This window comes from Scyliorhinus torazame, chromosome 12, assembly GCF_047496885.1.
Source record: "Scyliorhinus torazame isolate Kashiwa2021f chromosome 12, sScyTor2.1, whole genome shotgun sequence".
Classification (NCBI taxonomy): domain Eukaryota; kingdom Metazoa; phylum Chordata; class Chondrichthyes; order Carcharhiniformes; family Scyliorhinidae; genus Scyliorhinus; species Scyliorhinus torazame.
The window spans coordinates 1,909,773-1,937,560 of NC_092718.1; the positions used below are offsets into that span (position 1 = coordinate 1,909,773).

General features: G+C 48.0%; 1 protein-coding gene across 4 annotated transcripts in view; it reads left to right on the forward strand.

The window, feature by feature from the left end:
- Nucleotides 1–27,788, forward strand: part of trpm7 (transient receptor potential cation channel, subfamily M, member 7) — a 207,375-nt gene that overhangs the window by 78,101 nt on the left and 101,486 nt on the right. For all 4 annotated transcript variants that reach the window (XR_011933842.1, XM_072470267.1, XM_072470268.1 and 1 more), the window contains 7 exons: nucleotides 4,192–4,332; nucleotides 6,449–6,577; nucleotides 7,268–7,519; nucleotides 7,852–8,026; nucleotides 17,357–17,489; nucleotides 18,994–19,181; nucleotides 19,792–19,924. Coding sequence is in view for 3 of the 4 variants with exons in the window: in XM_072470267.1 (XP_072326368.1) it covers nucleotides 4,192–4,332; nucleotides 6,449–6,577; nucleotides 7,268–7,519; nucleotides 7,852–8,026; nucleotides 17,357–17,489; nucleotides 18,994–19,181; nucleotides 19,792–19,924 (1,151 nt within the window). In the remaining variant the exon portion in view is untranslated. The remainder of the gene's footprint in view (nucleotides 1–4,191; nucleotides 4,333–6,448; nucleotides 6,578–7,267; nucleotides 7,520–7,851; nucleotides 8,027–17,356; nucleotides 17,490–18,993; nucleotides 19,182–19,791; nucleotides 19,925–27,788) is intronic.

Consider the following 27,788-nt stretch of genomic DNA (forward strand, 5'->3'; position numbering starts at 1 on the left):
GTCAAAGAAGGCCAGCACTGGTGCCGTGACCAGTTTGTGCTTGAGCTCCTCCCATTCCCGCTGATGCGACTGGTGCCAGTTAAATTCCGTCGATTTTTTTACGAGATGGCGCATGTTTGTTGTATGAGAAGCCAGGTTGGGAATGAACTTCCCAAGGAAGTTGACCATGCCGAGGAATCTTAAGACAGCCTTCTTGTCAGCCGGTCGTGGCATGGCTGTGATGGCGCTAACCTTGTCTGCATCGGGACGGACCCCGGACCTTGAGATGTGGTCCCCGAGGAATTTCAGCTCCGTCTGGCCGAAAGCACACTTCGCACGGTTGAGACGCAGGCCATTTTGCCGTATGCGGGTGAAGACACGTCGAAGACGATGCATGTGTTCCTGCGGAGTGGTGGACCAAATGATGATATCGTCCACATATACACGTACCCCTTCGATGCCTTCCATCATCTGTTCCATAATGCGGTGGAATACTTCAGATGCCGAAATGATGCCGAATGGCATCCGGTTGTAGCAGAATCTGCCAAAAGGGGTGTTGAATGTGCATAGTCTTCGGCTGGCCGGGTCCAGTTTGATCTGCCAGAATCCTTTGGACGCATCCAATTTAGTGAATATGTTGGCTCGCGCCATCTCGCTGGTGAGGTCTTCTCGTTTCGGGATGGGATAGTGTTCCCGCATGATGTTGTTGTTCAGATCTTTTGGATCTATACATATACGGAGCTCGCCAGAGGGCTTCTTTACACAGACCATGGAGCTGACCCATGGCGTGGGCTCCGTGACCTTGGATAGGACCCCTTGGTCCTGAAGAATCTGCAGTTGTGCCTTGAGGCGGTCTTTGAGAGGCGCAGGAACCCTGCGAGGTGCGTGAACGACAGGGATGGCGTCCGGTCTGAGTCGAATCTTGTACGTGTGTGGCAATGTCCCCATGCCTTCAAAAACCTCCTGGTTGTGAGCGAGGAGGGAATGGAGATTCGCGTGGAACTCAGCATCCGGGAAGTCGGATATCTCATCTGGAGAGAGAGACATGATGCGCTGTACCAGGTGAAGGACCTTACACGCTTGTGCGCCCAGTAACGAGTCCTTTGATGAGCCCACAACTTCGAAGGGGAGTGTGGCCGTGTACCTCTTGTGAGTCACCTGTAGCTGGCAAGATCCTATGGACGGGATAACGTTCCCGTTATAGTCAACCATCTTAAGCCGGGATGGTGTGATGGGTGGTTTGACCTTCATGGCCTGGACTGCAGAGTAAGCAATCAGGTTGGCGGATGCGCCGGTGTCCAGACGGAAGGCGACGTGCGATCGGTTGACCGTCAGGGTGGCACACCACTCATCGTCTGGATTGATGGCATTGACCTTGTTGACATCAATGACGGCAACTCGGAAGTCATCCTGGTCATCTGCATCACTTAATTGGAAGTCTTGATGCGTGGGCTGGACGGTCCTGACTCGTGTGCGAGGTTGTCGAGGATGCGCCGGATCCATGGGTTGAGCCGCACGACAGCGGGCTGCGTAGTGGCCTATCATGGCACATCTGTTGCACTGTCGGTATTTTGCAGGACATTGCCCTTTTAAGTGTAGACCTCCACAATTTCTGCACGTCATGACGTCACGGCGTTCGTTGCGCCACTGCGCATGCGCAGTGCGATCTTGCGGTGGGCGCGCCTGCGCAGTGCGTCCCTCGTTGTGGCCGTTATTTTTGGCGCGCACCTGCGCGGGAGACCGCGAAAAGCGCGGGAAGCGGCCGCTGTCGTCCGGGCCGTGGGGCGGGAAGAAATCGACGGCCTGGATGCGTTCAACGTCGTGGGCGGCCTGGCTTGCCGATTCGACGGCTGGGGACCCCCTCCGTGCCAACTCGGACGCCTGAAATCGGGCAAAACGGCAGGTAGCATTTTCATGGAGGACACAGGCTTCCACAGCAGACGCTAAGGTGAGGCTCTTTATTTAAAGAAGCTGCTGGCGTAGGCCACTAGAGGCAACGCCAAAAACAATCTGGTCCCTGATCATGGACTCTGTAGTGGTGCCGTAACCGCAGGACTGCGCTAGAATCCGGAGGTGCGTCAAAAAGGGTTGAAAAAGCTCCTCCTCACCTTGCAGGCGTTGCTGAAAGATGTATCTTTCAAAAGTTTCGTTTACTTCAGTTTGAAAGTGCTGGTCCAGTTTGAGGATGACCGTGTCATATTTGGCCTGGTTTTCGCCTTCTTCGAACACCAGTGAATTAAAGACATCGTTTGGGTGGGGGCCTGCGTAGAAGAGGAGCATTGCAATCTTCGAATCATCCGAGGCATTCTGTTTTTCGGTGGCACGGATGTACAGGTCAAATCGCTGCCTGTAGAGCTTCCAGTTGGTGCCTAGGTTCCCCGTGACTTGCATCGGCTGCGGTTTGCCGGTGTGGTCCATGTCCAGAATGGCAGGTTAGTAGGCAGGTATCGATCCACTCCTGTACCATGTGGTGTTGGGTGTTCTGACACACAGATGAGCCAACACAGTTGCATATGGTACAACGCTTCTTTATTTAAACTCACTATTTACAACTTGGTCTTTGCACTCTGCACGTGGGGGGCTCCCTGCTTGTGGTGTTTCAACAGCTCTTTCTGTTCCCTTCTCCCCAGACCTACTGACCTCCAGGTGTCGTGCTCGTGCTTTTTATGTGGTTGGTGTTCTTGTCTGTGATTGGTTGTGGTGTTGTGTACTCTGATTTGCCTGTTAGTGTGTCCATCATGATGTGTGTGTATGAATATCATGACACTCGCGACCAGGGGTTAGGTTGCAGGCGGATATCGGGGCGGACATGGTGCGATCGGTCGTGGCGTTCCGATCGCGGGTGGAAGTGTCCAACGGCCGCGGCCAGCTTCTAAAAATGCCAGCCATGACCGGCTTTCAAGAATGGCGGTCGTCCTGCGCATGCGTGCCCCTTCAGCCGAATGTAGCAGTGCGCAGACCCGTAGCCCAGTGGGGCCACTCCTTCGTTCATCGGCGCACTGTTCCAGGAGCAAATGTTTTTTTAAAAATCGATTGCCGCTGCTTCGAGCGGGAAGACGAGAGAGCAGGTCACACACCTGGTACACCGACATCAAGTACTCTGCCTGCAAAATTACTGAGGAGAGCTTCCTACATTTTGTAGCTGCCAGCAAGCAACAGGAACGCATGAAGAACTGAAGATGGATCTTTTTGTACTAAGGAAAAGAGGGCCAGAGGCCAGGATCTCGCAACTGAATCTGCTGGAGGGAGCTTTGCAGGAAACTCCACAGCAGGACAAAGCAATGGTGGTGTGAGCTACAGGACTTCTGATGAACTACCCATAAAATTTAACATTGAATGGCAAAGCAAGTGAGATTGTGAGGACTAAGCAGACTCACCTGTTGTATTCAAGGTAAGTGAAAATGGTGGGTCGCTAAGGCCGGCCGGTTGGTAAAAATGGATCCCCGGGAAAAAGCTTGAAAAACACTGTGCTAGAGTACCAGGCATTTTGGCAGAAAAACAGACCGTGCAGTTGGGAGATGGATGTCAGACTATGAAGACTGTTTCTAAAGACTTTAGTTAGTGATTCGGTACTGTTCTAACACGATCAGATCTCTTTGCAGCAGTGTCAAAAGATTTATCTTGTTGAAAGTGTAGTATCAAGACATCCAAGCACAAGTATTCCTGAGTGCTAACTATATTTAAAAGTGGATTGGGATCTGAGATGATTTTGTTGTTTGAGTGGAAGTAAAGATATCAATTAAGGGTTATTGTGTCACTGTGTTGATTAGCATTATTTAAGGGGTAATTGTGAGCTATTTTCTTGTGATGTTAAAGATATTTTAATACTTTGCGAGTAATAAAGTTTGTTTTAATTGACCACATCCCTGTTTGGTGTGAAATCACTCCTGGAGTGAAGTATTCTTTCCTCGTTCTTACAAAATTAAAATGAAATATTGGAGTTTCTGTGGTCTGGGATTGTGATACCAGTTTCTGCATGTCATTGTACATTCCAGAAATGGGATGTGTTTGTCGACACTCAGTAGTGCAAATACGCTGATTTAAAATATCAATTTAGACAGTATGAGAACTATAGAACTGAAATTTATCAACAAGGACCTGCCATCCCTCCACACCTGCACTTTAAGCCGCGTGTCATGTTCTCCAAATACTTGACCAACTTGTAGAACAGTATAATCATTCTGCAACTATTTTCTCCCTGGTATTTCATAGGAGGTCTTCAAGGAAGAAGGAATCAGTGATCATGAGGTGAAGCATGAAGATATAACTCTCTCTAAACCAAGGAGGCTGCCTCTCACTAGAAAATTCTACTCTTTCTACCATGCACCCATTGCAAAGTTTTGGTTTAACACAGTAAGTGAGTGAAGTGGAACAAAAAATATATACCTCTGCTGTTTTCAGCATAGTTCATTGAAGAAGTTAAAGTTAAGTTTGTTTCAAAAGCTGTTTAATTTGAAAATGATAGTCTGGGTGTGTAGACAGAGATATTTTGAACTTAAGAAACTGAACCAGCCTGCAGTTTTGGGATCCAGGGCTATTCGGTGAAAGAAGTAACTATTAATGGAAAAAGTGGCTCTGAGAGAATAGGTGGTCACAAGTTAGGTGCCTTGAGTTAGAAATGTATTTCATCACCTCCGGACCTTGGTATGAATCCAGACCTGACAAACAAGAAACCCATTTCCATCAACTGCATTTGTCCTGTAAGAAATTATTCGGGATGACCAACTCAATGTTTTGAATTCAAGTGCAAAACTGGTCAGAGTTATATGACAAAACGTTGGCAGCTTATTAAGAGTTACTCGAACATTATTGATTCCTGGAATAGAAACTAAAGTGACATATAAGTGGATAAGTAAATTGCAATATGATGCAAGTAATAAAAGGAATAAACGTAATTATTTCCATTGGGGAAAAGTATATTGGTCTTAGGACCTGCAAAAATAGATGTCACTAAGGATAAACCTTTTATATATAAAAGCAAAATACTGCAGATGCTGGAAATAGATATAGTATCATAGAATTTACAGTGCAGAAGGAGGCCATTCGGCCCATCGAGTCTGCACCGGCTCTTGGAAAGAGCACCCTACCCAAGGTCCACACCTCCACCCTATCCCCATAACCCAGTAACCCCACCCTACACTAAGGGCAATTTTGGACACTATGGGCAATTTAGCATGGCCAATCCACCTAACCCGCACATCTTTGGACTGTGGGAGGAAACCGGAGCACCCGGAGGAAACCCACGCACACACGGGGAGGATGTGCAGACTCCGCACAGACAGTGACCCAAGCCGGAATCGAACCTGGGACCCTGGAGCTGTGAAGCATTTGTGCTATCCACAATGCTACCGTGCTGCCAAATCTGAAATAAAAACAGAAAATGCTGGATAAACTCAGCAGTGCATTCCCACAACCCCGGAGGTTTTCTGCGCTCCAGTCGAACTGATTATTTCCAGTTGAGACTTTGGACCCTGGCTGAAACCAGAATGGGCCAGTTTGGTCTCGCCCGGCTAAGTCCAGTGAATGCTGAAGAGTCAATCGAGAGAGGGGATACGGGGGTCCCTTTTTTATAGCTCGAGCTGCCGGATTCAGGTAAGTTTATTTTTAAAGGTCCAAGTTGGCTGGGGTTCAGTTTCGTGCTTAGTTCAGTTCCAATAGCTAATACCCAAGTTAGGCCAGGAATTAACCAGCATAACATTTCCTGGGTAAATATCCAGGTATGTCTCGCCCACCGGACCCAAGACTGAGACATGTGGGGTGGGCCTCAAACAGCGGAAATCAGCAAATCAGATGTTCAGACTTCAGCAATTTCAGTGCGAGTGTGCACCAGAGCTTCCACAAGGTCCCAATGGCCATTCCCCAACATACATTCCATCCCCAATACTTTGGATACCAGAGGCTCTGGGCCTCTAGCTTCCTCTAGCTGGGGCTGTTTAGCACAGGGCTAAATCGCTGGCTTTGAAAGCAGACCAAGGCAAGCCAGCAGCACGGTTCAATTCCCGTAGCAGCCTCCCCGAACAGGTGCCGGAATGTGGCGACTAGGGGCTTTTCACAGTAACTTCATTGAAGCCTACTTGTGACAATAAGCGATTATCATTTCATTTAAGTAAGTTTCCTGAAGTATGAGGTGACGAAGGAGCAGATGATCATTACTTTATTTTGAGGCATGTAACCAACCACCATTTATTAGTTATTTTTCATAAAGGGATACTGATTGGTAATTTTCTATTGACATTGTTGAGGATGAAAATACACACAACAAATGATTGGATTCTCCTCTTGCCCAATATCGTGCAAAGAAAGACAAAACAACTTTGGAAGATGAGAAAATTACCATTATTTTAATTCTTAAATAATTTTATGAATATAACTTTTGAGTAGTGGTGCACCTAAAGTGTGAAGTGCTAGTTTGAGGAATCTGCCACTATTCAAAACTTTTAAGTCATTAACCTCCTTCCTTTCTTTCCAGATGGCCTATTTGGGATTTCTCATGCTATACACCTTTGTTGTTCTGGTGCAAATGAGAAATTTACCATCGGTGCAAGAGTGGATTGTGATTTCCTTCATTTTCACATTGGCGATAGAGAAAATTAGAGAGGTGGGGATTGTTTTAAAAAAAATCTAACGTCCCAAAGTTTAGAATGTGCACAATTTCCTGTGCCAGTTTTGCTAAATTGTTTGGTAACGGAGACTGTGTCTGCAGGATTCTCCCAATCGCCTCCTGAATCTCACTGGTCACTCAGTCAGGCTGAATGAGATCATTAGCACCGTGGTGCTCTTTTCAGGCCTGAGCTGTAGTTTCTACTCCACATTACGAAGCCCACCCTGCTGACCTGTTGGATTACTTTTTCCTGTACTAACTACCTTCATTCAAATCCTGCTCAATTACTCCAGAACTCTGGCCTGAAACCTTTTCTATGCACTTACTTATCAGCTCTTCCTTCCCCAAATGTTCTGACATATTTCTCATCAAATCAATTCTCAATTATTTCTGGGTTGCTTCTCATCCTTTTTGGGAAGTTTCTGTCGAGCCAACGCACTTCATTCTGACTCTGACTTGCTCTTTTTACCCTATCACCAGGAGGTGCTCGTCTAATAGTTATTATCCCTTGGTCCTCTGAAACTCTCTTCTAAAATCACTCTTCATGCCTTCAAAAGTACTCTTTAAAACCTCATTTCTTTTTTATATGTATTTTATTACAAACATGTATCAAAGCAGCTTACAGCAAATAACTGTTTAGTTTGTCAATGGGAATTATATATTTTCTTTATTTTTGTTTGTGCCTAGATCTTCATGTCAGAAGCTGGAAAAATAAATCAGAAGATCAAAGTTTATTTCAGTGACTATTTCAACATCACTGACACACTTGCAATTGTTTTGTTTTTTGTTGGTTTTGGTCTAAGATTTGGAACTGAGGAAGTGATGAATGCTGGGAGGATAATGTATTGCCTCAATATTATATTTTGGTATGTGCGACTTTTGGATTTCCTGGCAGTCAATCAGCATGCAGGGCCCTATGTCACAATGATAGGTAAAATGGTAAGTGGATCACTTGGAACTTTTAGTGATTTGTTTTTGAAACTTCCAAATATGAAATTGCAGGAGCCCTGTCAAGATCAAGCCCTACATCCAAGGGAGATGTTCATATTAAATAAACTTGGATTTTGATAGAATTGTCTTATTTCTTTAGTAATGGCAATGAGGTATTGATGTGGACCTTCTTTGCTGTGGGATATAACAGGTTCAGTTCATGCTACATTGGAGCATCCAGTATCTCTTAGGGTTGTTTTCAATGCACTGACTTAAGTTACCTTATTTTTAACCCAGATATTTTGGGAAATTTGAACTTTGTTTTACCTGTTGAATTATAGGTGGCAAACATGTTTTACATTGTGGTCATTATGGCAGTGGTATTATTGAGTTTCGGTGTTCCAAGGAAAGCAATCCTTTACCCACAAGAGCCTGCATCCTGGGAACTCGCAAAAGATATAGTCTTTCAGCCGTACTGGATGATATACGGTGAAGTATATGCATATGAAATTGATCGTAAGTAATCTTTTGGAAACTTTTGAATATTTGGAGGGGTTCAGGACTAATCTCATTTTTTATTCCATATTCTCCACTTCGTTTCAAAAGCTTCAAAGGTTCTTTGGAAACTAAGTGCTAAGAAGGCAGTGGAAATATGTTGATACTATGTACAGTTAGTGCCAAATGTAGTCTCCTAGTCTTGTATCTTGTCAAGCCCAAGGAACTAGGATGATAGTCGGCTTGTTTATCCACAGCTAAAGTTTCTTTACTCTTTGCACTTATCATTTTATAGCCAAATCTGCAATCTCTTCACCGTTTAGTTAGTGTATCACTCTGTAAACGTGCTTGCCTGGGTTGTGTAAATTCCTCAGCAAATTAAGATGTCGACACTAGGTGACTGATATCCACAAATTTATCATCTGTCTTTTTAAAAAATATATATTTTATTAATGTTTTTCAATCACAATTTTTTTCCCCTTACAAATCAAAAAAGAGAAATTAAAAGTACAAGTAACATGTTAACTACAATCTAACATTGAGTAACTAACTAACATGGTAAACGAACCAAATAACATAAAGTGAAACCCCCCCCCCCAGAACCCAAACATCTTATCCCCCCTGGGTTGCTGCTACTGGTCATCTATCTTCCCTCTAACGTTCCGCTAGGTAGTCGAGGAACGGTTGCCACTGCCTGGTGAACCCTTGAGCCGATCCTCTCAGCGCAAACTTAATCTGCTCCAGTTTTATGAACCCCGCCATATCGTTTATCCAGGCCTCCAGTCCGGGGGGTTTCGCCTCCTTCCACATGAGTAAAATCCTACGCCGGGCTACTAGGGACGCAAAGGCCACGACATCGGCCTCTTTTGCCTCCTGCCCTCCCGGCTCATCCGCAACTCCAAATAAAGCTAACCCCCAGCCTGGTTTGACCCGGACCTTCACCACCTTCGAGATCACTCCCGTCACACCCCTCCAGTGCCGGACACAACCAAAACATGTGTGTGGTTCGCCGGGCTTCCGCCGCACCTCCCACACTTGTCCTCCACTCCGAAGAACCTGCTCAACCTTGCTCCCGTTATGTGTGCTCTATGCAGCACCTTAAATTGGATCAGGCTAAGCCTGGCACACAAGGAAGAGGAATTTACCCTGCTTAGGGCATCAGCCCACAAACCCTCCTCAATCTCCTCCCCGAGCTCCTCTTCCCATTTTCCTTTCAGTTCGCCCACCAGCTCCTCCCCCTCTTCTCTCATCTCCCGGTATATCTCTGACACCTTGCCCTCCCCGACCCACACCCCCGAAAGCACTCTATCCTGGATCCCTTGTGTCGGGAGCAGCGGAAATTCCCTCACCTGTTGTCTTGTGAACGCCCTCACCTGCATATACCTAAAGAAATTTCCCCGGGGCAGCTTATACTTTTCCTCCAGCGCTCCCAAGCTCGCAAACGTCCCGTCTATATATAAATCTCCCACTCTCCTGATTCCCAACTGGTGCCAGCTCTGGAATCCTCCATCCAGCCTCCCTGGGGCAAACCTATGGTTGTTCCTAATTGGGGACCCCACCAAGGCTCCCAACACACCTCCATTGCCCCCAGAAATTTTTTTTGGTGAGAGCGGTAGTGGCGCCGTCACCAGCGCTTCTAGATTCGTCCCTTTACAGGACTTCATCTCTACTCTTTTCCACGCTGCTCCCTCTCCCTCTATCATCCATTTACGAATCATCGCCACATTGGCGGCCCAGTAGTAGTCGCCCAAATTCGGCAGCGCCAGTCCACCTCTGTCTCTACTACGTTGTAAGAACCCCCTCCTTACCCTCGGGACCTTCCCTGCCCACACGAAGCTCGTGATGCTCCGATCTATTTTTTTAAAGAAGGCCTTAGTGATCAGTATAGGGAGACATTGGAACACAAATAGGAACCTCGGGAGGACCATCATCTTAATTGCCTGCACTCTGCCCGCCAGTGACAGCGGCTGCATGTCCCACCTCTTGAAATCCTCTTCCATTTGTTCCACCAGTCGTGTCAGATTAAGTCTGTGTAAGGTTCCCCAGCTCCTGGCTATCTGAATCCCCAGGTATCGAAAGTTTCTTTCCATTCTCCTTAGCGGTAGGCCATCTATCCCTCTACTCTGGTCCCCAGGGTGTATCACAAAAAGTTCACTCTTTCCCATGTTAAGCCTATATCCCGAGAAATCTCCGAACTCCCTCAATATCTGCATGACCTCTGTCATCCCCCCCCACTGGGTCCGCTACATACAGCAGTAGGTCATCCGCGTAGAGTGACACTCTGTGTTCCCCTCCCCTCTAATCACCCCTCTCCATTTTCTGGAGTCTCTCAGCGCTATGGCCAGTGGTTCAATTGCCAACGCGAACAGTAATGGGGATAGCGGGCATCCCTGTCTTGTTCCCCTGTATAGCCGAAAATACTCCGACCTTTGCCGACCCATGACCACACTTGCCGTTGGGGCCCCATAGAGGAGTTTGACCCAGCTAACAAACCCGTCCCCGAACCCGAACCTCCTCAGCACCTCCCATAGATACTCCCACTCCACCCTATTAAATGCCTTCTCTGCATCCATTGCCGCCACTATCTCTGCCTCCCCCTCTACTGGGGGCATCATTATCACCCCTAATAGCCGTCGCACGTTGACATTTAGTTGTCTCCCCTTTACGAATCCTGTCTGGTCTTCGTGCACCACCCCCGGGACACAATCCTCTATCCTTGTTGCCAGCACCTTTGCTAGCAACTTGGCGTCCACATTTAGCAGTGAGATAGGCCTATAGGACCCGCACTGCAGCGGATCTTTATCCCACTTCAAAATTAGCGATATCATCGCCTCCGACATTGTCGGGGGTAGAGTCCCCCCTTCCCTGGCCTTGTTAAAAGTCCTTACCAACAGCGGGGCCAGCAAGTCCACATATTTTCTATAAAATTCCACCGGGAACCCATCTGGTCCCGGGGCCTTCCCTGCCTGCATGTTCCCCAGCCCCTTGGTAACCTCGTCCACACCAATTGGTGCCCCCAGGCCTTCGACCTCCTGCTCCTCCACCCTCGGGAACCTTAATTGGTCCAAAAACTGCCGCATCTCCTCTTTTCCCTCCGGGGGTTGGGACCTATAAAATCTTTCGTAAAAGGTCTTAAACACCTCGTTTATCTTCCCTGCTCTCCGCACCTTAGCTCCCTTTTCATCTCTGATTCCCCCTATCTCCCTCGCCGCTGTCCTCTTTCGCAGCTGATGGGCCAACAAGCGACTTGCCTTTTCCCCATATTCATATCTCACCCCTTGTGCCTTCCTTCACTGCGCCTCCGCCCTCCTAGTGGTCAAAAGGTCGAACTCCGCCTGGAGTCGTCGTCTCTCCCTGTATAGTCCTTCCTCCGGGGCCTCCGCGTATTCTTTATCTACCCTTAAAATCTCCCCCAGTAATCTTTCCCTTTCCTTGGCCTCTATTTTCCCTTTGTGGGCCCTGATGGAGATCAGCTCTCCTCTGACCACCGCCTTTAGTGCTTCCCATACTACTCCCTCTCGGACCTCCCCGTCGTCATTGGCCTCCAGGTATCTCTCGATACATCCCCGCACCCTTCCACAGACTCCCTCATCCGCCAACAATCCCACATCTAATCGCCAGAGTGCATGCTGCTCCCTCTCCTCTCCTAGTTCCAGGTCCACCCAATGTGGGGCATGGTCTCAAACATCTATGGCCGAGTACTCCGTGACCTCCCCAAAACAAAGAAATCTATCCGGGAGTACACCTTGTGAACATGGGAGAAGAAGGAGAACTCTTTGGCCTTCGGCCTAACAAATCGCCATGGATCCACTCCCCCCATTTGGTCCATAAACCCCTTAAGCACCTTGGCCGCTGCCGGCCTTCTTCCGGTCCTAGATCTAGATCTATCTAACCCTGGGTCCAACACGGTGTTGAAGTCTTCCCCCCATTATCAGGTTTCCTACCTCCAGGTCCGGGATACGTCCCAGCATCCGCTTCATGAATCCCGCATCATCCCAATTCGGGGCATATACATTAACCAACACGACCTCCGTTCCCTCCAGTCTGCCACTCACCATCACATATCTGCCTCCGCTATCTGCTACAATGCTCCTAGCTTCGAATGATACCCGTTTCCCCACCAGTATGGCCACCCCTCTGTTCTTTGCATCCAGCCCTGAGTGGAACACCTGTCCCACCCATCCTTTCCTTAACCTAACTTGGTCCGCCACCTTCAGGTGCGTCTCCTGTAGCACAGCCACGTCTGCCCTCAGTCCTTTCAAGTGCGCGAACACTCGGGCCCTTTTAATCGGCCCATTTAGGCCTCTCACGTTCCACGTGATCAGCCGCACTGGGGGGCTACCTGCCCCCTTCCCGTGTCGACTAGCCATCACCCTCTCTTGGCCAGTCCCACGTCCCGGTTCCGCGCTCCCACCCGTTCCCCAGGTGGCGCATTCCAGCCCCGACCACCCTTTCTTTAACCAGTTCCTCTTTGATTTCTGCAGCAGCAACCCAGTTATCCTCTCCCTCCGCCCCCCCCGCTAGATCCCCGTGTAGCGTGATTGCTCCCCCCATATTGCTTCCGAAAGTCAGCTGACTTCAACTGACCCCGGCTTCTCCCGCTCACTCCTTGACCCCCCCGTGTGGGGAACTCCCATCTACCTTGCGCCTATCTTCCCGCCATCACCTTTCTGGTGCGGGAACAAGGACAGTAAGCCCCGTATTCTCTATAGTTGTCCCGCCCCTTGTGGCGCAGCTCCCTCTACCGCCCCACTCCCATTCCCCATCCCCCGCCTATGTCTCTTCTTTCCCCCCACCGGCGCCCACATTTCTTAGTGTCCCCCCCTTCCCAATTTACATCCCTATATACATCGACATTGTCATTTCCCCTCTAACATCAGTCCCTCAGTTCCGATCCAGTTTCTTGTTTTTAATAAAGGGCCATGCTTCTTCCGCCGTTTCGAAGTAGTGATGTCTCTCCTGGTACGTGACCCACAGTCGCGCCGGCTGCAGCATCCCGACCTTCACCTTGTGTAGCACCTCCTTGGCTCGATTAAAACCCGCCCTCCTTCTCGCCACCTCCGCACTCCAATCCTGGTACACCCGTACCACCGCATTCTCCCATCTACTACTACGTACCTTTTTGGCCCATCTCAGAACCACACGATGAAATTGCACGATCGTCGCCCTAGGTGGTTCTCCCGCCTTTGGTCTCCTCGCAGGGACCCGATGAGCCCCTTCCACTTCCAAGGGGCCCGAGGGGGCCTCAGCTCCCATTAGCGAGCTTAGCATCGTGCTCACGTAAGCCCCGCAGTCCGCTCCTTCCACTCCCTCGGGGAGACCCAGGATCCGAAGGTTCTTTCTCCGTGCTCTGTTTTCTAGGGCTTCAATCCTTTCAATGCACTTTTTGTGGAGCGCCTCGTGCGTCTGCATTTTGACCGCCAGGCCCAGGATCTTGTCTTCGTTGTCCGTCACCTTCTGCTCCACCACGCGGAGCTCCATCTCCTGGGTCTTTTGTGCCTCCTTAAGCCCCTCAATTGCCTGTAGCATTGGGGTCAGCACCTCCTCCTTAAGCAGCTCCACACACCGTCTTAAAAATTCGTCTTGGTCGGGCCCCCATGTTGCCTGGGCTTTCTCCGCCGCCATCTTGCTCCTTTTTTCTTCTGTCCCTATCTTCAAGGACTCTTCGCGATCTGGCCGCCGCCGCCGATATTTTTCTCTTTCGTTGGGGGGGGACTCCCTGTTGTCTCACCCCACACCGGGTTTCGTCCTGAAAAAATTCCCCGCTGGGGCTCTTAAAAGAGCCCAAAGGTCCGTTCGAGCTGGAGCCGCCGAAACGTGCGGCTTAGCTGGACATCGCCGCAACCGGAACCCCTCATCTGTCTTTTCTAAGGCGAATATGCAAATAAAATTAAAATGTCCTCTTCAGTGATTGGTAACCCAAAACATAAGACTGAGCAAAAATGAACAAGAGCATTAGCATTCAAGTTGTGGACTTGACCCATGAATTTTCGTGCATGAAAACAAATTTAAGCATAGTTCTTAAATGTATGACGGTTCAATGCACCATGACTTGTCAAGTCTTCCTCTGGATTAATGAAATTAACATACAGAATGGCCAGACCTTGTTTGCTGTAATATTCAAACAAGAGAGATGAGCAATATAAATCAAGTAATGCCCTGTTGGCTGTGACTGAACTTGTATCCACATATCCAGCTGACTTGAGAACTTCATCAGCTCTGGGGACCCAAAAGCCTCCGGATGGGTTTTCAGACAAGCCGAGGCTGACATCACCAGCCAACCGCAAACCGTAAAGTAGATTGACTGAGCGTGACCACCGGCATTCCGTGGGAATTCTGGATGGATGGCAGTCCTGGGATGTATCCACTTCTGAAATGGGGAGATCCACCACAAATGAGTCCAACGTCTTCCAACTAAGACTCCAAGCTCAGGTCCTAATTCTCTGGGAAGTTTTGGAGATTTAAAAACTTAGTTCTACCTGATTTATTATGCAGTTTAGAGAGTCCCTTGAGTGATGGCTTATGTTCAGTGAATTATTTTGTCACCTAAAGCTGTCATTGATCTCATTACCTAAGATCATAAGGAACATACTAAGATTAGCAAGTTAAATTCCCAGTAATTTTCTCCCATGGCCATGTGCATATTGTTTACCTTTACCAGAAGGATTTTATTGTAAAAAAGCACTTGCTAAGCCTCCTTGAAATCTGAATCAGAAGACACTTTTTTATTCTCCTCATTTTACACATTTTCATCAAATACACAAAAGATTACCGACAATAACAAATACAGTATCAATCCCCCTACCAGCCCTCCCTTCAACATACAAAGCCAAACATCACCCACACCCACATGAACTCCCGCTAATGTTTGATGGCATCCAATTCTTGAAAGTGCAAGATAAACAATGCCCATGAATTGTAGAACCCTTCCATCCTCCCCCTCAGCTCAAACTTCACTTTCTCGAGTGTCAAATGTTCCAGCAGGTCCCCCCCCGCCACGCCGAGGCACAGGACAGAGAAGCTGACCTCCACCCCAACAGGACCTGCCTCCGAGCAATCAGCGAGGCGAAGGCTAAAACATCGTCCCCTGCTACCCACCTGCTGCCTGGGCTGGTCTGGCACCCTGAAAATGGCTTCTTGGGGCCTTGGTTCCAACCCACATGTACCACCCTTGAGATGATACCAAAAACCCTCCCTCCATTTCGGGCAGGACCAGAACATGTGAACATGGTTTGTGGGGCTCCTCCCACAGCACTCACTCACATCCTCCTCCCCCCTCAAAGATTCGGCTCGTCCTCGTTCTCGTGAGGTGCGCCCACCTCTACTGTATACACCACCTTCTACTGTATCAGCCCCAACCTCGCGCACAAGGTTGAGGCGTTTACCCTCCGGAGCACCTCACACCACAGACCGTCCTCCATAGCCTCCCCCAACTCTTCCTCCCAAATAGCTTCAATCCCCTCCAAGGATACCTTATCCCCCCACAAAATCCTCCCATAAATCGCTGACACCACCCCTTCTCCATTCCCCCTGTCATCAATACATCTTCCAACAACGTGGAGGCCGACGCTATTGGGAAGCTCTGAACCTCCTTGCTGGCAAAGTGCCGGAGCTGCAGGTACCTAAACCCTTCCCCCTGCCCCAGTCCAAATTTCTCCCCCAACTCCTCAAGCCTCACAAAATGACCTCCCAGGAACAAGTCCTTTACTACCGTGACTCCCCTCTCCTACCATCTCCGAAACCTCCCACCCTACTTCCCTGGCTCAAACCCATGTTTCCACCTCATTGTCATCACTCTTGACCGCACCCACCCACAACTTAAAATGCAGCCTCAACTGCCTTCGGATCTTCTGCATTGCCACCACTACCGGATTCCCCGAATATTTCCCCGGGCGCACGCGCTTTGTCCCTCCCTCTCTCTCTCTCTCTCTGTCTCTCTCTGTGTCTCTCTCTCTGTGTCTCTCTGTCTCTGTCTCGGTGTCTCTCTCTGTCTCTCTCTCTCTCTCTGTGTCTCTCTCTGTGTCTCTCTCTCTCTCTGTGCCTCTCTCTCTGTGTGTCTCTCTCTCTCTGTGTCTCTCTCTCTCTGTGTCTCTCTCTCTCTCTGTGTCTCTCTCTGTGTGTGTCTCTCTCTGTGTGTGTCTCTCTCTGTGTGTGTCTCTCTCTGTGTGTGTCTCTCTGTGTGTCTCTCTGTGTGTCTCTCTGTGTGTCTCTCTGTGTGTCTCTCTGTGTGTCTCTCTGTGTGTCTCTCTGTGTGTGTCTCTCTGTGTGTGTCTCTCTGTGTGTCTCTGTGTGTCTCTGAGTGTCTCTCTGTGTGTCTCTCTCTGTGTGTCTCTCTCTGTGTGTCTCTCTCTGTGTCTCTCTCTGTGTGTCTCTCTCTGTGTGTCTCTCACTGTGTCTCTCTCTCTCTGTGTGTGTCTCTCTCTCTCTCTGTGTCTCTCTCTCTCTGTGTCTCTCTCTCTGTGTGTCTCTCTCTCTGTGTGTCTCTCTCTCTGTGTCTCTCTCTCTCTCTGTGTCTCTGTGTGTCTCTCTCTCTCTGTGTCTCTCTCTCTCTGTGTCTCTCTCTCTCTCCGTCTCTCTCTCTGTGTGTCTCTCTCTCTGTGTGTCTCTCTCTCTGTGTGTCTCTCTCTCTGTGTGTCTCTCTCTCTGTGTGTCTCTCTCTCTGTGTGTCTCTCTCTCTGTGTGTCTCTCTCTCTGTGTGTCTCTCTCTCTGTGTGTCTCTCTGTGTGTCTCTCTCTCTGTGTGTCTCTCTCTCTGTGTGTCTCTCTCTCTGTGTGTCTCTCTCTCTGTGTGTCTCTCTCTCTCTGTGTCTCTCTCTCTGTGTGTCTCTCTCTCTGTGTCTCTCTCTCTCTGTGTCTCTCTCTCTGTGTCTCTCTCTCTGTCTCTCTCTGTGTGTGTCTCTCTGTGTGTCTCTCTCTGTGTGTGTCTCTCTCTGTGTGTGTCTCTCTCTGTGTGTCTCTCTCTGTGTGTCTCTCTCTGTCTCTCACTGTGTCTCTCACTGTGTCACTGTGTCTGCATCTCCATCTCTCTTGTCTGTCTCTGTCTGTCTGTCTTTCTCTCTGTGGCTCTGACTCTGTCTCCACCTGTCTGTCTCTCTCTGTCTGTCTCTCTCTCTATCTGTGGCTCTCTCTCTCTCTCTGTCTCTCTGTGGCTCTGTCTGTCTCTCTGTGGCTCTGTGTCTGTCTCTGTCTGTCTGTCTCTCTATCTGTGGCTCTCTGTCTCTCGCTCTGTCTCCACCTGTCTCTCTCTGTCGGCCGCCCCCCCCCCCCCCCCCCCCCCCCCCCCCCAGCTCACTCTCTCACGCACTCTCTCTCAACACTTTAATAGGTTCGCCTCTTCTTTTGTCCATCACAGCTTGTGCCAATAACACGGAAGACGGTGCAAAGCAGCGTTGTGTCAGTGGATCATGGATAACGCCATTTTTACAAGCAGTCTACCTCTTTGTACAGTATATCCTCATGGTGAATCTTCTCATTGCATTTTTCAAGTGAGTACACTCTTGCTTTCATCTATATGATATAAAAGCATGTAAGACCATAAGACATAGGAACAGAATTAGGCCACTCGGCCCATCGAGTCTGCTCCGCCATTCAATCATGGCTGATATTTTCTCATCCCCATTCTCCTGCCTTCTCCCGATAACCCCTGATCCCCTTATTAATCACTGTCTTAAAGACGCTCAGTGATTTGGCCTCCACAGCCTTCTGTGGCAAAGAGTTCCACAGATTCACCACCCTCTGGCTGAAGAAATTCCTCCTGATCTCTGTTTTAAAGGATCGTTCCTTTAGTCTGAGATTGTAAGCACGCTTGGTTATTTTTTCCACTATGAATTTGAATGTCCACCCTTGCTAGCTTCCATTTTAATGTCAACGTGTCACACTGTCATATTTACACCCTCCTCCCAGTTGAAGCACTAGAACCAATGTACAGCATGTAGCTATTTGTTCTGGAAATTTCATCACTCAAAGGATTGTGAATGTTTGGAATGCTCAATCCCAGAGAGCTGCAGTTATCAATCATTCAAGACAGAGGTCGATAGATTTTTGGGTACTGAGGGATGTAGAGTTAGTGTGACCATGGATTTGAGATGGAAGATCAGCCATAAACTTGTTGAATGGTCCTCAAAGAGCCAAATGACCTACTCCAGCTCCTATTTGTTCTCTAGCCTGCCATTGGTAGTCTTCTCTCTCTAATACCCTTTCTAAGTTACTTCGCTTTCCACCTCTTCTCCTTAAACCTTTGGTCACCTCTCCTTTTCTTCAGCGACCATTTTTCGTGTACCTTTAAAATGCTTTTGGGACTGCGTGACAGCGGCTGTTTGATGTACCACATGCCTTGTAACCTCATTTCACTTTTACATCACATTTTTAAATGCAGAAAACCTTGGCTTGAGTGAAAATGAAGGGTAAACCAATAAATGAGAACATTGGGATGATCAAACGTTTAAGAAGATATTTGAGAGTAAGGTGGTGGAATTTCAGATGGTGGGAGTTAGGTAGCCGAAGGCACAGTCACTGTGAGGGGAATTATGAGCAGGCATCTGATATTTGAACAGTCTAAAAACTAGCAATTAGGAAATAAGTATTGTTGAAAAAAGAGACGCTGAAACACTTCACCGAGCACTCCTCCGGACATTCGCAGGAATGTCAAATGGAAAAACAATAAAAAAAGTTCTCTTTACATTTGGCAGTTTTGCAAATATCCTGGCACGTGTAAGATGAAAAGCTTTGACATGTCCCTCTTCAGCGATATTCAAATTCTGTACTTCCAAACAGCGAGACAGTAAATTTTGATAAAATCTGAGCACTACCTAATATTTAATCCGTTCAAATACAAGGAACTGTTTTTGGCATCATGTTCAATTAAACGTGTCCAAATGTTTTATGACTTTGTCCTTAAAGTTTCTCAAATGCTGTTTAAATAGCCATAATTTTTAATATCCAAAATTACAGTAAATTGTGGAAATAATGTTCTTCTTTCCCATCTTTCAGCAATGTGTATTTCCAAGTGAAGGCCATTTCAAACATTGTATGGAAATATCAACGGTACCACTTTATCATGGCATATCACGAAAAACCTGTTTTACCGCCGCCCCTCATCATCCTCAACCACTTTGCTTTATTGGTCTCGCGCATTTGCCGACAAGGAAGGAAACATGATCGAGGTCAAGGAGGGCCAAGTAAGGAAAATTTTCCAAATGCCAACTGCACAGCAGCTGAATATATTTATGTTTGAGAGTTCTTGCAAACATCTGGCATTGCAGCATTTGCTTTTCTGGGAAGGCAAACATTCACCAGTCTCCACAGTTGATCTCTTGTTAAATTCTTGGCACATCTTCAATATTAGTTTGTCTTCAATGCTGTAAAGTACAGGTTGGCCTATGCTTTTATCCACTGTCTGCTTTCAAACAGAGGGTTGTTTCAGTTTGTGTTTTTACAGAATTGTTCATGTTTTTCTCTTTTCCTCTTGCCGACCACCCAAAAAGGAGAGAAATTCTTGTTTATTATCTAGTTTAGCATTTCGAAGTTTGATCAGAGCAGCCAGAGTGACTTTCAGTTTTCTCCTGTGATATGTATGTCCTGTCCTTCTCTCCTCCGTCAGTATATCTTAAAAAGTGACCCTGGACATTAATCTGCATTCTAAATTCAATGCATATTAGTCCATGGGTTGTCATATTCAAAGCATTGAATTTTTGAAAGCTGCTAATTTAATAAATCTACTTTCTGCTGCAACCTATATTTAACTTTGGAAATCCTACAGATCTCATCTGCCTATTCTGTTTCTTTCAGAATTGTTTGTGAGTGAGAATGACCAGAAAAAGTTGCATGACTTTGAAGAGCAATGTGTGGAAAAGTATTTCCATGAAAAGGAAGATCGGTTTCATTCAGGGAGTGAGGAACGAATTCGACTGACTTCAGAAAGGTAAAGCTTTTCATTTTTTTTTTTTTTTTAAATATTTTATTGAAAATTTTTGGTCAACCAACACAGTACATTGTGCATCCTTTACACAACATTATAACAATACAGATAATAATGACCTTTTTTAAATTTAAACAAAAACAACAACAAATAAATAAATATTAAATAACAAAAAAAAAACTAGCCCTAATTGGCAACTGCCTTGTCTCAGGCCACCCCCCCCCCCCCCCCACCCCCCCCCACCCCCCCCCCCCAAGTCCTGGGCCGCTGCTGCTGCCTTCTTTGTTCTCCCCTATCTATCTTTCCGCAAGATATTCGACGAACGGTTGCCACCGCCTAGTAAACCCTTGAGCCGACCCCCTTAGGACGAACTTAATCCGCTCTAACTTTATGAACCCCGCCATATCATTTATCCAGGTCTCCACCCCCGGGGGCTTGGCTTCTTTCCACATTAGCAATATTCTGCGCCGGGCTACTAGGGACGCAAAGGCCAAAACATCGGCCTCTTTCGCCTCCTGCACTCCCGGCTCTTGTGCAACCCCAAATATAGCCAACCCCCAGCTTGGTTCGACCCGGACTCCTACTACTTTTGAAAGCACCTTTGTCACCCCCATCCAAAACCCCTGTAGTGCCGGGCATGACCAAAACATATGGGTATGATTCGCTGGGCTTCTCGAGCACCTCGCACACCTATCCTCCACCCCAAAAAATTTACTGAGCCGTGTTCCAGTCATATGTGCCCTGTGTAATACCTTAAACTGAATCAGGCTTAGCCTGGCGCACGAGGACGACGAGTTTACCCTGTTTAGGGCATCTGCCCACATCCCCTCCTCAATCTCCTCCCCTAGCTCTTCTTCCCATTTCCCTTTTAGTTCGTCCATCATAGTCTCCCCTTCGTCTCTCATTTCCCTATATATATCCGACACCTTACCGTCCCCCACCCATTTCTTTGAGATGACTCTGTCCTGCACCTCTTGTGTCGGGAGCTGCGGGAATTCCCTCACCTGCTGCCTCGCAAAAGCCCTCAATTGCATGTACCTGAATGCATTCCCTTGGGGCAACCCATATTTCTCGGTCAGCGCTCCCAGACTCGCAAACTTCCCATCCACAAATAGATCTTTCAATTGCGTTATACCTGCTCTTTGCCACATTCCATATCCCCCATCCATTCCCCCCGGGGCAAACCTATGGTTGTTTCTTATCGGGGACCCCCCCAGTGCTCCGGTCTTTCCCCTATGTCGTCTCCACTGTCCCCAAATCTTCAGTGTAGCTACCACCACCGGACTCGTGGTATAGTTCCTTGGTGAGAACGGCAATGGGGCTGTCACCATAGCCTGCAGGCTGGTCCCCCTACAGGACGCCCTCTCTAATCTCTTCCACGCCGCTCCTTCCTCCTCTCCCATCCACTTACTCACCATTGAAATATTAGCGGTTCAATAATACTCACTTAGGCTCGGTAGTGCCAGCCCCCCCCTATCCCTACTACGCTGTAAGAATCCCTTCCTCACTCTCGGAGTCTTCCCGGCCCAAACAAAAACCATAATACTCTTTTCTATCCTTTTGAAAAAAGCCTTCGTGATCACCACCGGGAGACACTGAAACACAAAAAGGAATCTCGGGAGGACCACCATCTTAACTGCCTGCACCCTCCCTGCCATTGACAATGCTACCATGTCCCATCTCTTGAAATCTTCCTCCATCTGTTCCACCAACCGCGTCAAATTTAGCCTGTGCAATGTGCCCCAATTCTTAGCTATCTGGATCCCCAGGTAACGAAAGTCTCTTGTTACCTTCCTCAACGGTAGGTCTTCTATTTCTCTACTCTGCTCCCCTGGATGCACCACAAACAGCTCACTCTTTCCCATATTCAATTTATACCCTGAAAAATCCCCAAACTCCCCAAGTATCCGCATTATTTCTGGCATCCCCTCCGCCGGGTCCGCCACATATAGTAGCAAATCGTCCGCATACAGATACCCGGTGTTCTTCTCCTCCCCTAAGTACTCCCCTCCACTTCTTGGAACCCCTCAACGCTATCGCCAGGGGCTCAATCGCCAGTGCAAACAATAATGGGGACAGAGGGCATCCCTGCCTTGTCCCTCTATGGAGCCGAAAATATGCAGATCCCCGTCCATTCGTGACCACGCTCGCCACTGGGGCCCTATACAACAGCTGCACCCATCTAACATACCCCTCTCCAAAACCAAATCTCCTCAACACCTCCCACAAATAATCCCACTCCACTCTATCAAATGCTTTCTCGGCATCCATCGCCACTACTATCTCCGTTTCACCCTCTGGTGGGGCCATCATCATTACCCCTAACAACCTCCGTATGTTCGTGTTCAGCTGTCTCCCCTTCACAAACCCAGTTTGGTCCTCATGAACCACCCCCGGGACACATTCCTCTATTCTCATTGCCATTACCTTGGCCAAGACCTTGGCATCTACATTGAGGAGGGAGATTGGTCTGTAGGACCCGCATTGTAGCGGATCCTTTTCCTTCTTTAAAAGAAGCGATATCGTTGCTTCTGACATAGTCGGGGGCAGTTGTCCCCTTTCCTTTGCCTCGTTGAAGGTCCTCGTCAGTAGCGGGGCGAGCAAGTCCAAATATTTTCTGTAAAATTCAACTGGGAATCCGTCCGGTCCCGGGGCCTTTCCCGTCTGCATGTTCCTAATTCCTTTCACCACTTCTTCTACCGTGATCTGTGCTCCCAATCCCATCCTTTCCTGCTCTTCCACCTTGGGAATTTCCAGCCGATCCAAAAACTCCATCATTCTCTCGCTCCCATCCGGGGGTTGAGCTTCATACAATTTTTTATAAAATGTCTTAAACACTTCATTCACTCTCTCCGCTCCCCGCTCCGTCTCTCCATCTTCGTCTCTCACCCCCCCTATTTCCCTCGCTGCTCCCCTTTTCCTCAATTGGTGTGCCAGCAATCTGCTCGCCTTCTCTCCATATTCATACTGTACACCCTGCGCCTTCCTCCATTGTGCCTCTGCAGTGCCTGTGGTCAGCAAGTCAAATTCCACATGCAGCCTTTGCCTTTCCCTATACAGTCCCTCCTCCGGTGCTTCCGCATACTGTCTGTCCACCCTCAAAAGTTCTTGCAACAACCGCTCCCGTTCCTTACTCTCCTGCTTCCCTTTATGTGTCCTTATTGATATCAGCTCCCCCCTAACCACCGCCTTCAACGCCTCCCAGACCACTCCCACCTGAACCTCCCCATTGTCATTGAGTTCCAAGTACTTTTCAATGCATCCCCTCACCCTTAAGCACACCCCCTCATCCGCCATTAGTCCCATATCCATTCTCCAGGGTGGACGCCCTCTTGTTTCCTCCCCTATCTCCAAGTCTACCCAGTGTGGGGCATGATCCGAAATGGCTATAGCCGTATATTCCGTTCCCCTCACCCTCGGGATCAATGCCCTACCCAACACAAAAAAGTCTATGCGTGAATAGACTTTATGGACATAGGAGAAAAACGAGAACTCCTTACTCCTAGGTCTACTGAATCTCCACGGGTCCACCCCTCCCATCTGCTCCATAAAATCCTTAAGCACCTTGGCTGCTGCCGGCCTCCTACCAGTCCTGGACTTCGACCTATCCAGCCTTGGTTCCAACACCGTGTTAAAGTCTCCCCCCATTATCAGCTTTCCGGTCTCTAGGTCTGGGATGCGTCCTAGCATTCGCCTCATAAAATTGGCATCGTCCCAATTCGGGGCATACACGTTTACCAACACCACCATCTCTCCCTGTAATTTGCCACTCACCATCACGTATCTGCCCCCGTTATCCGCCACTATAGTCTTTGCCTCGAACATTACCCGCTTCCCCACTAATATAGCCACCCCCCTGTTTTTCGCATCCAGCCCCGAATGGAACACCTGCCCTACCCATCCTTTGCGCAACCTAACCTGATCTATCAGTTTCAGGTGCGTTTCCTGTAACATGACCACATCTGCTTTAAGTTTCTTAAGGTGTGCGAGTACTCGTGCCCTCTTTATCGGCCCGTTAAGCCCCCTCACGTTCCACGTGATCAGCCGAGTTGGGGGGCTTCCCACCCCCCCCCTCCTTGCCGGTTAGCCATCATCTTTTTCCAGCTTCTCGCCCAGTTCCCACGCGGCTGTATTTCTCCCAGACGGTGCCCCCCCGCCCATCCTTTCCCGCACCCACTCCCCCCTTTCCCCAGCAGCAGCAACCCAGTAATTCCCCCCTCCCCCCCCCCCCCCCCCCGCTAGACCCCCCGCTAGCGTAATTACTCCCCCCATGTTGCTCCCAGAAGTCAGCAAACTCTGGCTGACCTGGGCTTCCCCCCGTGATCACGGCTCGCCCCGTGCGGCGCCCCCTCCTTCCTGCTTCTCTATTCCCGCCATAATTATCATAGCGCGGGAACCAAGCCCGCGCCTCTCCCTCGGCCCCGCCTCCCATGGCCAACGCCCCATCTCCTCTCCCTCCCCACCTCCCCCCATCACCACCTGTGGGAGAAAGAAAAGTTACCATACCGCAGGATTAATCATACAATCCCTCTTCGCCCCCCCCCCCCACTCGTCCCACCACTTTGTCCAAACGTTCATTTTCGTAGTCCAATCATTCCAATTTTTCTTCTACAATAAAAGTCCACGCTTCATCCGCCGTCTCAAAGTAGTGGTGCCTCCCTTGATATGTGACCCACAGTCTTGCCGGTTGCAGCATTCCAAACTTTATCTTTTTTTTGTGAAGTACCGCTTTGGCCCGATTAAAGCTCGCCCTCCTTCTCGCCACCTCCGCACTCCAATCTTGATAGACGCGGATCACCGCGTTCTCCCATTTACTACACCGAGTTTTCTTCGCCCATCTAAGGACCATTTCTCTATCCTTAAAACGGAGAAATCTCACCACTATGGCTCTGGGAGCTTCTCCTGCTCTCGGTCCTCGCACCATAACTCGGTATGCTCCCTCCACCTCCAACGGACCCGTCGGGGCCTCCACTCCCATTAACGAGTGCAGCATCGTGCTCACATATGCCCCGACGTCCGCCCCCTCCACACCTTCAGGAAGGCCAAGAATCCTCAAGTTGTTCCTCCTTGCGTTATTTTCCAGTGCCTCCAACCTCTCCACAGATCGTTTCTGGTGTGCCTCCTGTATCTCCGACTTCACCACCAGGCCCTGTATGTCGTTTTCATTCTCTGCTGCTTTCGCCTTCACGACCCGAAGCTCCTGCTCCTGGGTCTTTTGTTCCTCTTTCAGCCCTTCAATCGCCTGTAATATCGGGGCCAACAACTCTTTCTTCATTTCCTTTTTTATCTCCTCCACGCAGCGTTTCAAAAACTCTTGTTGTTCAGGGCCCCATATGAAACTGCCACCTTCCGACGCCATCTTGGTTTCTGCTTGCCTTCCTTGCCGTTGTTCCAAAGGATCCGCTGCAATCCGGCCACTTTCCTCTCCTTTTTCCATCCGTGTCCAGGGGGAACACCCTTCTGGTTTACCGCACGGTGTTTTCAGCCGTTAAAATTGCCGTTGGGGCTCCTATCAAGAGCCCAAAAGTCCGTTTCACAGGGAGCTGCCGAAACGTGCGACTCAGCTGGTCATCGCCGCACCCGGAAGTCAAAAAGCTTTTCATTTTATAGAGCTGAAATCTGAACCCTAGTTCTGATCTAGATTAATAACATGCACAATTATCAGACTCTTGCCTGAAATTTCCTTGCCCAGTGGATTATTTTGACAGTGCAGGGCCTGTGTAGACACGTTTGTGTCATTTTCTGCACAGCAAAGATTGTAAAGAGCATGGGGATGTAAAGTGAGTTTTGGAGATGCGAAGGACTGCATGTTGGCTAGGATACGAAGAATTCCCTGCTGTTCAAATTGTGCGGAATCTTTTAATAGTCATTGGAACTGTCAGAAGAAGGCCCCAATTTAACACTTCATCTGATGGTCAGAACCTCCAATGCAGAAATGGAACATTGTTGAAAAGTTTAATTAATTTTAGTTGAACTGTACTCAACTATAACTGAATTCAAATTTTACGACTTGTAACATAACCTCGATGGCAGTGCGTCTTTACTGAGGTCAACTGTACATCCCCAATATGTATACGGAACACATGAACTTTTTCTGGGAGGTATTAATGTTTTCCATGAAGAAATTGAAAATGTAAAAGTTGGAGCCCATAATATGAACACTGTTTCATAAGCTGATATCTTTATCTAATTGTAGAACGGTTAGGGTACAAAGGGAGGCCGGTCACCCTGTTATGTCTGTGCTGGTTCTCTAAGAGTTACTTGGCTATTCCCTCTCCCATGCCTTTTCCCTGTAGCCTTGCAATTTTTTTCTGTTCAGGTGTTTATCAAATTTCTGTTTGACAGCTGTGATTGAATCTGTTTCTATCACATTCTCAGGCAATGCATTCCAAGTATTTTTTAAATTTAGAATACCCAATTATTTTTTTTCAGTTAAGGGGAAATTTGGCGTGGCCAATCCACATAGCCTACACATCTTTGGGTTGTGGGGGTGAGACCCACGCAGACAATTAGGAAAATGAATGCATTCCAAGTATGGTTCCTGTGTTAGCACTGTTGCTTCACAGCGCCAGGGTCCCAGGTTCCATTCCCGGCTTGCATCACTGTCTGTGCGGAGTCTGTACGTTCTCCCTGTGTCTGCGTGGGTTTCCTCCCACAAGTCCCAATAGACGTGCTGTTAGGTCATTTGGACATTCTGAATTCTCCCTCTGTGTACCCGAACAGGCGCTGGAATGTGGCGACGAGGGACTTTTCACAGTAACTTCATTGCAGTGTTAATGTAAGCCTACTTGTGACACTAATAAAGATTATTATTATACTGTACTTGCTGCTTTGTGGTATGTGCAGAAGGGATAAAGTTGAGTTTAATTGGTTAAAGATTTTCTGGATGTTACAATTTGTTTTTTGTGTGAACTACTTTTAACTTTGAAACATCACCCGTTCACAATCTGCCCCATCACAACCATCTGCTGCTGAAACCCTTATTCATGCCTTTGTCAACCTCATGCTTGCATCTTCCAATAATATAATAATAATCTTTTATTGTCACAAGTAGGCTTACAGCCGCCCATAACAGCCTCCCCGAACAGCCGCCTAGGGGCTTTTCACAGTAACTTCATTGAAGCCTACTTGTGACAATAAGTGATTTTCATTCATTTTCATTCATTCAAGTAGGCTTGCATTTACACTGCAATTAAGTTACTGTGGGGAAAAACCCCTAGTCGCCACATTCCGGCGCCTGTTCGGGTACACGGAGAATTCAGAATGTCCAAATTACCTAATAATCTCATGGCAAGCTTCCAATGATCCACTCTTCCCCCTGTAAACTTCAATTCATTCAAAACTCATCCCCATGTATCCTATCTCCTACTAAGTCATGTACCTATTGCTTCTGTCTTTGCTGACTTGCCACATTAATGCCTCCCATTTGAAATTTTCAATAGTGTTTAAATACCTTAATGGTCTCATCCATCTCCATAACTCCTTTTGTTCTGCAGCCCTTTACAGCACAGTTCCTGAGCTTTCTGCTTCACCAACTCTGCCTTTGTATATAACCCCTGCCTTTGCCCCAGTCATGGCTATACCACCCAAGACCTAAGCTCAGGAATATTCTGCCTAAACTTCTGCTTCTACAACTCCTGTTCAGTTGCCTCTCCACAACCTGCCTCAGTGAACATGGTTTTTGCTCACCCTGCATCCCTGCCTGATGTTTTCTCCTTTGGCATGATGTTCCTTTTATGATCAAACCGCAGGTTAATTTTTATATGCTAAAGCTGCTATAAATGTAAGTTGTATTGAAGTTTGAAATTAGCAAAATTTTAAAACCATATAGTTTGGTATGAAGTAATTGAGTTATTCTTTCTCTTCA